The 16,212-nt window shown below is 32.1% G+C and overlaps 2 protein-coding genes across 3 annotated transcripts in view; one reads left to right on the top strand and one right to left on the bottom strand.

The window, feature by feature from the left end:
* The window catches only part of LOC125504445 (hemicentin-2-like), a 387,752-nt gene that overhangs the window by 177,418 nt on the left and 194,122 nt on the right, over positions 1–16,212 (bottom strand). The gene's annotated exons all lie outside the window — the stretch shown is intronic.
* Positions 6,392–16,212, top strand: part of LOC109546938 (facilitated trehalose transporter Tret1) — an 18,055-nt gene continuing 8,234 nt past the window's right edge. Inside the window, exons 1-2 of the mRNA XM_019918114.2 lie at positions 6,392–6,748; positions 15,718–16,023. Coding sequence (XP_019773673.1) covers positions 6,637–6,748; positions 15,718–16,023 — 418 coding nt within the window. The 5' untranslated portion in view covers positions 6,392–6,636. The remainder of the gene's footprint in view (positions 6,749–15,717; positions 16,024–16,212) is intronic.

Below are 16,212 nucleotides of genomic sequence, written 5' to 3'. Positions count from 1 at the left end.
AAAAATACTAAATTGATCATTCAAATAAAACGCTAATGAGACTTTAACTTGCGAGTTAGTTTCAATGTTGACAAAATGAAACCAGATTACAGATCTTATTTAGAAGAAAATAGACAGAATCAGTTGGCATCCATATCTATACTTTGTACTTTCGTAACCATCAGTATTTCTTATTGTTCACTGTACTTTGGGGAGTCTTTTGTATAGCTATTTCTATTTCACCAGAATGAGCATTAAAAAAACGGTTTCTATTGAATCATTTTCAGACAATGAAAAAGCAAAGATGAACCATTTTTCGTTTTGTCCTATAATAAATTTGCATCTTTTCAAGCAAAAATCTCCGCCAAACACTTTCGTAATAACACTTCTGCTTCTCATTTAACTCTATTAAAAGTGTGATGATATTTTCGCTGACGAAAGTTCCGATGCTTTTATATGGAAACTTCCAAAATAACTCCTTGAGCGCTTTCGAGGTGCTTTGCAAACTTTCTTCTCATATTTATTCGGTAAATTTCCGCAGAGCAAACTTTTTGTATCAGCAAATGAAGATTGAACGTGGATCACCCAAAAGTTATTTGCCCGGGCATGTGCATGGGTCGGTAACGATGAGGCGATTTTGTGATCTGAACAGCAAATCGATACATTGCAGAGCTTGTTTCCGGCATCAGTTTGAAATTTAATTTCACAACTGAGAAAACAAATAGATGGGTGGATGTCTTGAAATTGACTTTGGTATTTGGTGAGGTCAAATTTTGTAATTGGCACTCGCGAAGTTTTTAAATAGTATGCCAAATCTGTCTGAGAATTGATCAAAACCACATTTGTAATGTTAGTAATTTGGCATTGATTGAAAAACATCTAATCTCACCAAAAACATAAATAGCACAAAAACACATAAGCTTGAAAGATGCAAGATGGTAGTAAAATAGACAATTACAACATCGAAAATTTCGCACATCAGCAGTGTGATCCGAGTCTTTATAATCCAACGACATTTTCAGGAATCCAAATTGAGGCCCCTGGAAACTTTGTATTATTGTAAAACAGCATAAGAAAAGAGGTGATGTGGTAATTGAACATTACAGTACACAAGACCATTTTCAATAAATATCCCTTAAAAATTATATTTTTAGGAAAGTTTTAGTTTTTTCAGAAACTGACACTGAGCGCGACACATATTTTTCTAATGTTAAAGTATGATAAACCAAAGTTAAACTTAAGCGTTTTTCTCTATCCGCAGTTGGATACATTTTCAAAATTATCGGTTTTGCCCATTCCAAACAAAGCAATAGTAGTTTAAAACACGATTTTGGCAAAGGCATATTCCTCCATTTCAAAAACATTGTTATAAATTATTTTCATCATTTCATTCAAAGTAAATTTTACATATTGGATAGTAAGATGCTGTGAGTAGAATATAGATCATCAGAAAAATTATTGAAGAAGTTTTCTACTGTGAAGTAAAGTAGTCCAATCATAATCTTTGTAGCTTCAAAATAAAAGTTGAAGCTCCAGAAATAAATCGCTTCTAATAAATTAAGCTTAACTTTTTCTAAAAATTCCATTTAGGACTCAAATTCTTCTTGCGATAAATAAATGGAACTTTAAGAATTTTCTGACTGAATTAGAAAATCAATAATTAAATCAGTGCGAAATTCATGTAGAAGATTAATAATATTAATAATCATTTATGTACAATTTTGGTACAAAATTGCAGCAATTAAGGAAATTTTTAGTTTCCATTACTAATAGCCTTATTTTTCCGCAATTAAAATACTTATATTCTTATCTTATCTGAGCTGAACACCTGATAATATTTTCTAACTATTGACTCATCGAAATGATCCAGATTTCTAACAATCATATTTGTTGTTATTAATTATTGAGCTTTTTTTAGTAGCATTATTTTCAACGCTCCATTTGCTGCGAAAACATCTAAGCATATAAAAAGGAATCAGATGTTCAACTTGTCGCAATCTTCCTTGGTGGCTGCAGCACACGAAAAATACCCTTCTATAATTAAAAACCGTTCGTGTAACTCACTAAGATCCTTAGATGTATTATTTTGTTTCTTAAACGTGTTTTTAGATGAAATTTGGACGAATTGCACTGGGTTTGATATTAATATTTGTATCGTTCTCGATGTTCCCACATTTTTCTGATATTTTTTGTGTTATTTAGTTTTTACATGTCTTTCGAACTGCATTATTGTCCCATTCTTCCATGCCATCATCCTTCCATGCATGTTTTCATGGTCATAATTCCGATTGTGTTGCGTTCTGTTCTGTTATGATTATCTGTTTTCTCCCTGAGTTTATGATTAAAAAGCTGTAACGATTTAGTTAAAATTAACATTTATCAAGTGAATAATATCAAGCCTCTGACTTGGACAGTTTTACAGCAAAATTAACAATTTATCTCCTGGACTTCAAAATATAACAATTTTAAATGCATTCCTTTATTTTAAAACTCAGAAACTCTCCTTCCATAAGTGGTAAACTAAGTGGCAATATTTGGCACCCTAACCCAGCATATTTAGAGCTCAATTCCTACCCGAGACGAAATATTCCGAAATGGTTTTTGTTATCAGCTAGTTGGGTATTGTTTCTCGCAAGTTCGCCAGACTCTGCCAACGCTTCAGACAAACGGCGAAATATATGGCGACATTTTCGTTTTGCAAACATAACTCGAAATGAGCCAGGAGAAAGATAAACTATATCTAATATCTACCCTCTAACTGGTTTGAACCCTGGCATCCGACTGATTGATGCAGGTCCGGACTCTGAACATTATTTGAATATAGTAATTGCATTTTTCTAGGCAAAATCAGTACGCTATTATGGATAAATAATGAAAACCCCCAATATTTTATTTTCTGTAATGCAGATATCCTAAACGGCGAGGTCTTTGGTAGAAGGGACAAATTAATGAGTTTGTTAAAATGATTCCATTTGATTGTAACCAACACGAATCCTTAAAGAAAAATATTGTTCCTACTAAATCGGCACAGCCATTCTAGCATTTACTCGGAGAAAAACGTATATAATTTCTATTTTCATTGACATCGGAGAGATCAGAGAAAGATAAAAAATGGAAAACTAATTTTGCCTGATTAAAAAAATAAATTTTCTAGAAAGCTTTTCGGGCTATTAAGATGCGTTTCAACCTCAAAAAAAAAACTAAAAGCGACTTCAAACTAGCAACACATTTTAAATTCCCGAATCCACAACAACTTTTCATCCGACGCTGTCTAAGCGACACCAAATTGAAAAGCACTCGTTATAAACTTTATAACGCAAATAAATCGACAACAAGACCGAAACTGACTCAAAGTCTGTGTGGCTTCATTTCTCGTCACTTGTTGTAACTGTGTTTGAAATTCTGCAAAAGACAATCTACATAATGCTCCAGCAAATTGCCTTTCGAAACTATGCGACGATAAGTTGGGAGTTTGATGGAATTTATTATTTGAGATTTCAATAAAGGAAATTTCCCCTTTTCAACGCCGGAAACTTGAAACCAAAACACTTGCAGTGTTCAGCAGTTTGGACATAGAAATTCATGTGCAAAGAAACTGATGGAAGTAGATTTAGAGGAAAGGACTAAAAAAAGGCAAATACAATATACAAACAATTGTTGTAGGTAGGTATGCACAAGAACATACAATTTAAATATTCTATATAGTTAATTGATCTGATAGGAGTTTAATATTCACTATGAGGAAGAATATAAAGTGCATTATAATGTGTTCTCAGACCGGAATCAAGATCAATCAAGAAGGTTGATTCAAGTAAACTGTGTTTAAATCACCATCCAAGTTGCAATCATTTCTACATTTAAAAACAAAATTTAAAAAACATTGCTTATCTTTTCAACAAAAATTAAAAACATTTAAAAAAATTTGGAAAATACAACAAAAAAGGCCAGTCAGCCGGGAACGTGCTGTATCTGACCAATTCAAATTCAGAAAACTTAGAAGCTTCAAATTGAAGGTACTGACACTTTTAGCAACATGAACTTTTTAGGGAGATGCCAGGAGTCCAACCTGGTCCCAATATTCTGTATATTTACTTCAAAGCAACACTACATTGGAATGGGAAACTTCAAACTTCTTGAGCATCTTAATAGATGCGACTTAGATGAGGATTTCGAACTTAGAACTAATGATAAATAAATAATATTACCAAAGAGAATGCAGTTAAAGTGGTAATAGGCTATAGCTAACGTTTTACTTCAAAGAAATTTAAATAAGGAAACGCGGCGATTTCTGGTACAATCTCAATGAATGCTTATCAAGAAAATACCGGAAAACAGAATCGTAGAAACGCTCCCGAAAAGGAAACACCCTAGCAATGACCCCGGGAAATCGGCCATAAACGGAAAAGGGCTGGCTAAATCAGATCCATCTGTCATCAGATTTTCCTTTCGCGAAAAGGCTTTTCTAAAGCCGGTATTTTATTAATTCTATCCTGTAATTATTCACACATTTATATCAATATTAATTATTGTCTTCATACTATCACTCCCTGCAGTTCACTTAATATCATCATCAATCGTGATGAATAGTGAAAATAGTCGTCTTCGTGAATGTTCTCTCTTAAAAAGAAGAATACGAAAAATGCCAAAATTCAATCGAAAATCTTTAAGAACTTCTTATTCTCGATTAACCTGTTCAGGTGAAATTCAATGTTCGCCCACAAGAAAAACTTTCCTGTATTGATCACGGGTTACCTAGAATGATACCATCGACTATGGAGAACCGACAGTTGCAAAATAYTCAAAAGTCTTCACATTTCAAGAGCGAACAAATACACATCTATTGYTTAAAATGCAGAAGGATATCTTAGAATTCTATGAAATAAATCAAAGCATTTCAACCCGTTCGTGGTGACGATCTACTGAGAAGCAACAATTTTATTTCAACATCTACGTCAGGACATCTATACATATATCACCCCTCAATGAACTCTTCAAGCTACTGTATTCATATACAGGGTGTTTTCTTTCATATGCATGTCAAAATGTCATGAATGTACAGAAWGAGTAATTATTTAGCCGATTCGATGCGGGAATTTTTTCTATTGTAASWTAGMAAAATGTCCTTTGGCTGTCCTAGATTTTACCCAATGTACGGCTAGAGCATTGAAGAAATACTAAATTAGCGGTTTATATAGAAATCCAGCAGGAAACCGCTTGAATTGAGCTAAACAGCTGAACAAAATAATCGTTACACTGTYAGATTAGCCCTAACTATGAAACGTGATMAATTCACATTGCTGCCGGCGATTTATTTTCTTTTTGAAGCGATATGGACGGTAGAAATTACAAAAWTGTAAAATTTTCGAAATACAATTTTTTTTAAATTTTAACACTAAAAGCGAAAAGATTGTTTTCATATTTCGAAACGGTTTTTGCCTTTTTCGGAAATCTCGTTTATTTAGAGGTGATCTTTAAAAATTATCTTTTGAGTAATGCAATTATTTCGAACTACTACCAAGGGAAAAAAAGAAATATAGTTTTGCGAAAAAATGAGCCAAATGAGTACTCCCCCAAGCCTAAGATTTTGTTTGCAACAAATGTTGCTTTAAGTCGCTATACAGTTTTGACTTTATCATAAACTCTACATTTTGAAAATCAGTTTCATGGAGAGGAAAACTGTTTCTGCAAGGTAAATAATTGCAAGATCAAAAGCTCGACTTTGCTAGATCCCCTTGTAATTAAAGGTGGGTGCAACATTCAAACGGCGTTGTGTGATTCGACAAATATCTCAACACCTTGTTGTTAAAACAAAAAGAAACCGTTTTTAGTGCAACTGGAAACTCCCAAACAAATTTCATTTTCCATTCTTTAGAAACTTAATGTGAAGTACTTAAATTTGGCAAAAATGGAAACGGCAGCAAAATAATTATATTTTATCCAGTTCCAAAGGTAGGTAATTTTCGCCGTCGAATGGTCATTTTGTTGAGCAGTTTATTTCGGCTCGATGGCCGTTGTTTAAACATCATGCCTTCGAATTTGAAATGAATCTATGAGATTATTCTCATACACAACTTCTACACGGTAATCCTCAGTAATATTTTTTTTTAAATTACAAAATCTTTAGCATTTGCATAAAAGTAGCAATTCATGAGAAAACCAAGTGTTCTTTAAATTAAGGGAATTTAAGAAATGTAAGATGGCCAATTTCACAAAGGCTGGTAACAGTTTATATGTTTATTGTCCATGGCTTAAGGTTTTCTATAAAAATCCTATCAAAATCCGATGATTAGTAAATTAGCACTAAACCGACAAATCCCTCTCTGATAACGCGGATTAAGAAATTAATTTATAACAACTGAAATGGTTATGAACAATAATAATTGCTTATTTTAACGAGGATTTCCCAACGGAGGAAAAATAATCTCAATCAGTTCCCAATGGAAAACACATAAAGATGTGTCGGGTTGAGTAAATAATCGTATCACCCAAAAAACATTTCATTGTTGCAAATTAAAACATGTCGGTACCGGTGACAAATATTTTTACGTCAAAATATTTTTGAAGCGTTTTTTAATATTTTTATATTCATTTTACGTATGTTTGTATGATATATTTTAGACTTTTTTTTGCATTTTCTCAACCAAAGAATTGTTGAAAATGGCCGATGTGAAAGCAAAACGATTGCCACAGTTTTTTGCAGCTGTTTCCATATGCATTGGAGCGATGGGTACTGGAACTGTTATAGCTTGGACTTCTAATATTTCAGACAGTAAGTAATATTTCCGTTAGTTTCAGCTTTATATGCATTTTTAACGATTATATTTATTTGATACAGCGTTTGGAACAAATCAGATATTTTATATTTTCATTATTGGTTGAACAATGTACTTAGTCCTAAACAGGTCCTATGTGTCAAAGTAATTTTAGATCATTTTAATCTCAGTTTGCATCAATTTATTTTGAGCAATGAATAGCAAGGGCGGAAAAGTAATGCAATTACTTGCCTTGAGTACAATTTTCTATCTTACGCCTTTGAAACAGCATTCTTTAATTTAAATTGCTCGTCATAGCAGTTGTAACGATGAGAATAACTGCGCTATACAGATAGTGTATTACAAGATTAAAGCACAGGTTGGTACTCTTAGCAAGTAATAAAGTTTTCAATTTTAAAGCAATTTAAAGCAAATAGTTTCCTCTTGCCATTAATATACATTAAATAGAAAGTTTATGAACTAAATTTTAAATATATTCAATTACAGAGTGTGTCGCCTGGACCGCTAAGCTTTTACGGACCCATTTTCATGTATTAAATAGAGTCACTCATATACTTTCATAAATATTTGCTTGGTGCGGAATACCTACATTATATCATTCTACTTACTACGCTTATATTAAAAATGTGGTCGTTATATGGAAAATTTCCTCAATTGGATTAATTTGAAAAACCAATACCTGCTTTTCACAAGAAGTACTTTTATGCAAATGCTGAGTAATTTTAAAAAAATTATCACTGAGGATTACCCTGTACAAGTTGTAGTCCAAAGCATAATAGAAGGTCGAGCATTATTGAGAAATGTTTACATTAATTTATTTTTTTATTTGATCTATTTAATTAATTTGAATTTGGAAGGAAGATAATCAGAATCCGCAGCCGTTCACACCAGCCAAAATAGGGTAACTTAGCCAGTAAGCCGGACACAGCCAGTAGTCGGACCAAACGTTTATATTGGAAAATTAGTTGAAAACATGAAACAGTATCATCTTAAATAATTAAGATATCAATTCTGTCAACCTTTCCCTGCGATTTTTTAGCATTTTAATGTGTGGAGTTGTCATTATTGAACCGTTAAAAAGGCGAGAAAGTGACGTTGTGATGTTGCTCTTTAGTTTATCTGTGTTAGAATGGTGTGAAACAGTTAAAAGGTAAGTTAAATTTTAAATTTAATAATTTAGGGACAAGCATAAACGGTAGATAATATTAATAACAGTCTAAATTTGCATAAAACTTTACAAAAACGTAAATTTTGCAATATTTTAAAGTATAATTTAGATGGCTGGCAGACTGGAATATTATTTTATAATAAACCGCTTGAACTAATAAACAAACTGAAAACATATGGGCCTTCCAGTTCTGCTCACTTTCTATTTATTTGCAAACCATATCGATATTTTTATTTTATTTCATATAACACATTAAAAGTTTTAACGCGTATTTAGTGGACGGACAGCAAAAACCAAATACCTACAGGAATTAAAACATAAAAATTGTCCGACCACTAATCAATATGATATCTCATATGCTTTAAAAGTCGGACACTAACATTTTTTCAGCATTTTTGGAAGGGATTTTTACAGATTTTTTCATATTTTGCAATAATTTAAGAAATGCAACCAAAACCGAAACGTAAATTTCATCAGTATGACGCAGATTCCCTAAAAAGAGCTGTCGAAGCTGTTCGAAATGGGGGAAACTGCGGCAAATATGCAGGAGCATGGGGTTCCTAAGTCAAAAGTGCTTGACTGGATTAAAGGAACAGTAAGCGAAATGTGCAAAACCCTGGGACCGAAACGCATCGAATAGCGAAATGGTTTAGAAATTTTGCTGAGTATGGATTTACAATAAAAAAATGTTCCTCTCGATACTGTCTAAAAAAATTGCTCAAAAAGAGGCGTTGAAAGCGTTTATTTATTTACTGAATATTATTATTCAGTATTTATTTACTTATGTCTTGATTTTAGTGTGACCAACCATAACTAATTGTTACCAAAGAAGTTAGTTAGTTAGCTTATTACATATTTTGTAAGACATTTGTATGTTTGCTTGTGTGTTAATTTATCAGTGCTGATCATTTATTTGTTTTTCGTAGTGTCAAGACTCGCTTTGTCTTTGATATTTTTAAACAGCCCATTTTCTGTTATCGACAATAAAATAATGTTAGTACTTATAGATAATAGTATCAGGTTAGTTCCTGTTTTTGAAACCGATTTACTAAAAAATATATTATGCTTTAAAACTACTCAATAACTTATTTATTATATTTGTGCGTCAAGTAAAGATTTGTATTCACATTTTATTAGTCCTTATGAAATTCGGATTACAGGACTGTGCGTGCAGACATAACGAATCAGAAAGTGTCCTATTTCTAGCAATTACCTGGCCGACTACTGGCAAACTGTCGGCCTACTAACAAAACGGCACTTTTTTTATTTAAAAATCAATAACAATTTGCAGTCGGATTATAAAATAAAACTTTTGTTTTTAAATTGAAGCCAAAACATAAAATTATTCTCTGGAAAATGTTTTACATTTGTTACCTCATTACTGGGAATTTAATAAAATAATTAAGTTTAGACCTTTGATAACTGTGCGACTACAGGCTAATTTACCCTATTAAAAAGTTTTTTGGATTTATAGGTTGTGAATCACTGGAATTGCGTGCCAACGTTTCGTTCACTTCTGCGGTGAACGTTATGTCGAAGTTGTGTAACGTGTGAAATACTATCTCTCCAACATTCTAAAGGCATCATATATTTTTTATTTCTGGATTCTCTTCTGTTTAAAATTATTTTAGTTTTTGAATAAGTATGCAATTTATTTGTGGATAATTTATGGATTTCCCTCTTTAGATTGCACATTCCTATTTGAATACAGATATGAGCTGATATTTCTTTATTGGTTTTATGATTTTAATCGCGAGATATATTGAAATAGTTGGTTGCAATTTATTCAATTACATTGAAATAATTATTGCTTGTAGTTAATTAGTTAAAGAAACATATAATTTTGGAATTGGTTCTACCACTTCAGTCTTGATTTTTTAACAGCCACGAGTGCCGTACCCAAACTAACCCAATGCAGTCACAATCAAGTTAAGAACTTCTCTTCGAGTAAAAGATAAATGTAAAGGCAATTGTCAAATTTAAACAAAATATATTAATTAAATTGTCAAATTTAAACAAGTTTGCGACATAGATCGTACATAAGTATATTTGACGTATTTCACAAAGTCTGATTAACCAAAATCCGAAAAAATCGCCTTTAGGAGTCGTCTACTTTTATGTGTCGCCGACTCTACTTCAACCCCGGTAGGTTGGAGAAAATACCAATTTTGAAGCATAAACAAAGCTAAAGAAAATTTATGGTAACCTGTTAATGAAAGATGGGTCAAATTTACTTCAGCCATTTTAAAATTGTGCTGAAAACAGTTAACAAATTCCGATTTAAGTATATGTACTTTTATATTAAAACAGTTCAGTTAGAAAAAAATCTAATTTTGAAATTGAGATTTAGAGAGAAAAATAACTGTCGTAGACATGCGACAATTATCGTTCTCTGAAAAACCACATTCAGAAAATGAATTTAACAACATTCAGAAACTCTTCAGCATTTTCACCTTTTCTTTCAATTCTCGTTATGGCTTTTAATCTCACTGCCCTGTTTAGGAGTTTATGTTTTTTAAATTTTTCATACTAAGTTTACTTTTTAGTAAATAGTTCAATTATGCATACAAAAAGATGAACCATCCCATGAATTCTGAAAAACGATTTGCGCTAAGAAATTGTTTCCCTGTTAGCCATTGACAATAAAATTATAGTATATAAAATAAAAGTATATTGGAATTTGAATTGAAAATTATTCTTTTTAAAAGTCTTGAATTGTTATTCAGCCTTACATTCCGGACTTTGGACTGAATTTTACCTGACTACTTTCCCAGAAATATTTAAAAATGTTTTATTAGATTTTCGATCAGTCAAAACTGCATAATTAGTTTCAATTGAGTTCATAAAACTACTTTATATTATAGCACCATATATCAACACAAATAACAACAGTAGATGGAAAAAGCACACAAATCCAGAAATTGAGAGAGGAAAAATATAAAAGACGCATATAAAGATACTCGTAATTACCTAAACAAAATTATTTTTGCTACATTCTTACACCCAGTTTCTAGTACGGCTTACTTTACACATATCTTAGACCAATAAGGAAGAGACTTTCTCATAAAATTGAAAAAGATCTGCCAGTTTGCTCTTGCTGGCATTCATGCAATTTCAGAAAAAGTCGTTCTTGACATAGATTTCAAGGCATCTTTTGATATTCTAAGGGGATAACTCACCCTAAATTGAAACCATAACTCCAAATAGCTGCAATGCTCTTTCCGGGATTCTGAGGCGATTTCCTAGAAAATATCTTTTCCTTGGAGTTGTGCAGCGGGTATTTTTGTTTGAATATTTGAACCAGCTGATCCAAGGACAGTGAGCGAACATAATTACTGTCATGAATGATCCAAGATTAAAACATTGATTAGAACACAAGCTGGCTGTATAATTCCATTCTAATACAGATGGAATCAAAAAAATTATTGTAAGTACGTAAAGAGACGTAAAAAAGAAGCACGCTTTCTAGATTAGTGATTTATCGGAAAGGTATTAATTATTGCAATAAATAATATTAATCAATATAATTAATCAAAAATAAATTCTGATAATGTATGGAAAAAATGCAAATTTCTCTAATAATCCAACGAAATTTGGTCAATGAAATTTCGTGCACTGGCTTTTTAGCGGTCATGTAACCATCCAAAATGATTTTTCAAGCTTTTACATTCCAGCTTCTTTCAATGAAGTACGCAAGATTAAATCGGTTAACCGAATGCGATCAACTTCGTTTACAGTTCAGAGTATGGAGCCTCAAAAATCCGTTAAGTGCACACGATGGCATACAGAGAAAAACGTAACACTTCAGATATAGAACATTTCGAGTGGCTTGAATGTAATATAAATAGGTTTGTCACTTGAAACTCACTTACCCATGGTAACTCAAACCATGCACTGGAAAGAGCCGCTAGATAAACCGCCAAGAAGCGCAAATCAAATGGACATTGAAATGGCTAGAGATAAAATCTGTGGCTAAGAGCCGATATTCAACTAAACAACCTCCGTGCATAATGGCCTATTTATTTCCCAAAATTTGATGCTCGTTTTTCAAAAAGGAGGACATTTTACATTCTTTAGAGATTATTCAATTTCATGTGCGGCGGAATACCACGATTTGAGGGGAATTTAAAACACTGCTGTTCAATATCCAGGACAATCATTTTTAAATGAGCTGTTCTGTACTTCTGCTAATAATAATTCATTCATTTTGCCATAAGTGTGTTACCCAGGGTTTTCTCTAGGAGTTTTTTTAGAAACGTGTCATCTGTTTTGGGTCTATTTTAAGTTTAACTTTATATCCAAATCAATGAAAATATTTCGATGGAAACATTTTTCTTGATAAAATTTGAAATAAAATTATTTCAAAAACAATGTAAAAGCAACATGTGAGTAATTCAGATTACGCCTACGTAAATGAGGTTCATTATTGGATTTTGCCGAAAAACAACTGACAAATTATTATGGCCCAATTACTGATATCATTAAGTAAATGCAATAACCATATTTTCTAAATGGAACGATTCGTGTTCGAGGTCAAATCATAGGTACATGATGTTGCTGAAAATGTCATCATATCGAAGAATCTAACACTTGAAACAACGAAGTGAATATGAAATATTATTGAGTTGTTTCCTAAAACATATTTGATCTCGAAAAGATAAAAAATTTTCGTGAAAAATAGAATAACTCTCCATGAGTTAAGAACTAACTTGACCAGTTGCTGATTTAATATGGTCAATGCAGCACGAGTTGTCTAACTTATCAAACTTTCAAAAACTTTAGATTATAGAAGTTGATCAAAACGCCTTTGTATGGTACATTTGTTAAGTTTAGCTTCAAATTCAGCTGGACAAATACGAATAATATCCATAAAGCACCTTAAATTATATATAGTAGCTTGTTAAGACGACGGAATGAAAATAAAACTGTGGCGACCGCGTGATAAGATCGCTCCTAACAAGACCAATAAATAAATTTCAAAGCCGGGATCCTCTGAGTCCAGTTGTTTACCCTGTCTGGATGTTTGAACTGATTAATGCCGGTGTCAGGAAAACATCTTAGCGAAGAATCTCGGGAACAATGAAAAATACCCTGGTTTACATTGCAGGAATTTAAAGTTTCATCTAGATGTTGCCGGTCGCTGGAATTTAATTGCATCTTTTGACCGACAATAAGTGTAATTAAAAATCAGAATATGTATACAAAGTTTGCAAGTAGAATGTACCAGGACGAGAGAAAAGAACAACTCAAATGATTCAGATAGAATTATGCATGCGAAAAGTTAATGTTCTGCCGAAATTTATAGCAATTTCCATCTCGTGCTTTAGGGTTTGCAGCCATAAAATATAGTTTGGGTGTCCGGACATTTTTTCTATAAGGGAAAGGAATCTAGCTCTTGAATTATTATAAATTTGAATCATGCTTCTTGTGAGCATTAACTCTTGCATTTAACAGTTTAGGTGCAGGCATATTTTGATACAGGGCATATTTTGATGCAAAAAAAGAGCAGTTTTCAGTTGTAACTTCCCTTAAAGCACTACGGTTGATATATCTAAAAGGACTTCGTTACTCTTAATTTTTTTTCTATCTAACGGTTTAAATTACGAATGTTTAACAATTTTAAACTGATCGTTATTAAACTGCTTTTGTCACTCAAAAACTTTTTATTTTATGTTAGTAAAGAATACTTACTTATTTAACTAATTCAAGAAACATGTCTCTAAAACAAGTGAAAACTAGATAAAAACGCGTTATTTGAAAGTTTATTTCTGATAAAGTACCTACATCAAGTGGAGAGTTACTTGAAAAAAGCAAATAAAACATCAATTATTTTTAAATGGAAAAATTAATAAAATTTAATTAAAAAATTGGATTATTATAAAAGTTAGGAAATTGTGTAGATGACACTTTCCACCTAAATATTTGTATTTCCTAATTCGCGATTTTTCCTAACACTAAAAAGCTGAAATGAAATTTTTTTAAGTTTCAGTCGCAATAGTTCACCCGGTTTTAACACTATAAAAGAATCCGATCAAAATTTAATTAGAATATTTTAATTATTACACTACCAATTTAAGTAAAGCAAATAGTGAACTATTGAATATAAAACCAATATAGCGGACGTTAATTTTATTATAATAAATTACACAACTTTTTGTAAATGTTTGCCAGTATTGTGAAAAAAGCTTTCAATTGCAACATATTTCCAACTCACTCACGCAAATAGTAATCTAGGTAATCTGCGTTATATTTGTTTCAAAAATAGCAGCTTTTTAGTTTCAACCATTTAGTCTTTTTGAAATAAAATATTGATGCAAAATCACCAGGCATTGGTTTACGCTCATGTTTTCCATTAACGGATATTTCTAAATGTAAAGTCGTTTCTGAAATATGCAAATATTTAAATTAAAGAGGCCAAGAACAACTACTGTTAAAATTATGGTAAAAAGTTAGTGGAAAGCAAATAATCAACAACATATCGGGTACTAAATATATCATATTAAGTATCATTCGGCATTCAAATTTGTGAATAATGTGTTACTAGATTAGTGACCACAAACATTTATATTGTGCTAATTTCTAATTCTGATAGCACGTTCAACAGTTATGCCAAATGGCAAATATAAAGTATTATATTGTTAAGACTTTTTTGTACTTTTAGTCAGCAATCCACTAATTTTTCTGACATAATTTAGTTCCAATTTATATGTAACAGTAGGTATTAACAGTAGGTATAACGTTTGTGCTGTTAACAATACGAGGATGCTTTCTTCTGAAAAATCCACACATTCCGGTTACCGTCAATGAGAATATCATCAACCGTAATGTTGAAAAGTATCGATCCAAATTATTGTTTAAGAAATTTAAGATATTTTTGAATACATTTTGCAGAGTATTTTACATAGCGAAAACAATTTAGTAGATTGAGGTGAACCTAAAAGAATATGTAAGCTAAATTGACCAACAAAACTATAAGAGAACAAATAAATACGAAAATAAATGGAAAATAGGGAGTTTGCTAGCTACGGTCGCTGTCTAATGAGTCCAGTAAAGCGTATTGAAGAAATCACAGCACTAACAATGACTGATAAACCGCCATTAATAAATATTGTCTTTTATAGCGCTGTACGCGTAGGCTAAATTTTAAAATAAAAAAACGCAAACGCTGCTTGTTGTGCTGTTAGTTTCAAGTTTATTGTTTTAGAAATAGCCAATACCGAGCACTCATTGGATAAAACCTGCAATTATCCAGGCGTGCTTCTAAACCAACAGCTAATTTTAAACAGCAATATAATATCGTTCTTATTGGCATCTATAATCACCATCATCCGGAAGTTCAACGAATTTTGATTATAATTTTGAAGAAATTGTTGTTAAGCTGCTACCTGCATAATGTAGATGGCCATATTGTGATAATATTTTAAACATATTTCACTACCTTTCTGGCTTTAGTTGTTATTCTGTTGCTTCATTTTCAGATTGCTCTTATTTTAACATATTTGCTATAAAATCGGCTTAGCGCGTAAATCGCGAAAACTGAACAATGTACATTTTATAGAATGAGAATAGCGCTGAAACTTTTTTGACCAATTTCCTCGGTTGGACATATAAAAGCTATTAGTGTTTGGTCAGATGGACGATGTACCTACGCACGCTTCCAATTTGGTAAACATTTCAGCATAGTCAGATAATAAAAGTCGTTTTAAAGTTGCCAGAAATCGTCTGACTATGTAGCTTTCGATATAATAGTTTCCAAGCAAAAATTATATTTTTGTAAATAATGTTTTCCTATTTTAGAATTGGCCAATGGCGATTTGAACAACATCAAGCTTGACCTGTCCTGGGCAGGATCGATTATGTGTCTCGGAGCGACGTTTGTTTGCATCCCTATTGGGATCATGGCGGATAAATTTGGGAGAAAACTGGCCGTATTGTTTACAATTATACCATTCATTCTTGGTTGGGTTCTGATTATTCTAACTCGACATGAGGCCATGTTGTTAGCCGGGAGATTCTTAACGGGAATGGCTGGCGGCTCTTTTTGCATCGTAGGGCCGCTATATACTAGCGAAATTGCTCAGAACGAAATCCGAGGAACTTTGGGTAAGAACAAGATATTTCGCTAAGTTTTCCTTTCGGTGAAGACTAAATCTTCACTTATTTTTAATAGCAATCCAATGTGTAAAAATTAGAAACTAGATGTGGATGAAGAATTATTTCATATTATTAATTAAAACTACAATTTCCACTGTAAGGTTTTCGAAACGACGGTTTAAGGTTGCAAAAATTGTT

The sequence above is a fragment of the Dendroctonus ponderosae genome, unplaced genomic scaffold (assembly GCF_020466585.1).
Source record: "Dendroctonus ponderosae isolate FM_Combo_2020 unplaced genomic scaffold, Dpon_F_20191213v2 Dpon_F_20191213_5, whole genome shotgun sequence".
NCBI lineage: Eukaryota > Metazoa > Arthropoda > Insecta > Coleoptera > Curculionidae > Dendroctonus > Dendroctonus ponderosae.
The sequence above is the reverse complement of the archived record's forward strand: the minus strand, read 5'-3'. Positions and strand labels throughout refer to the sequence as shown.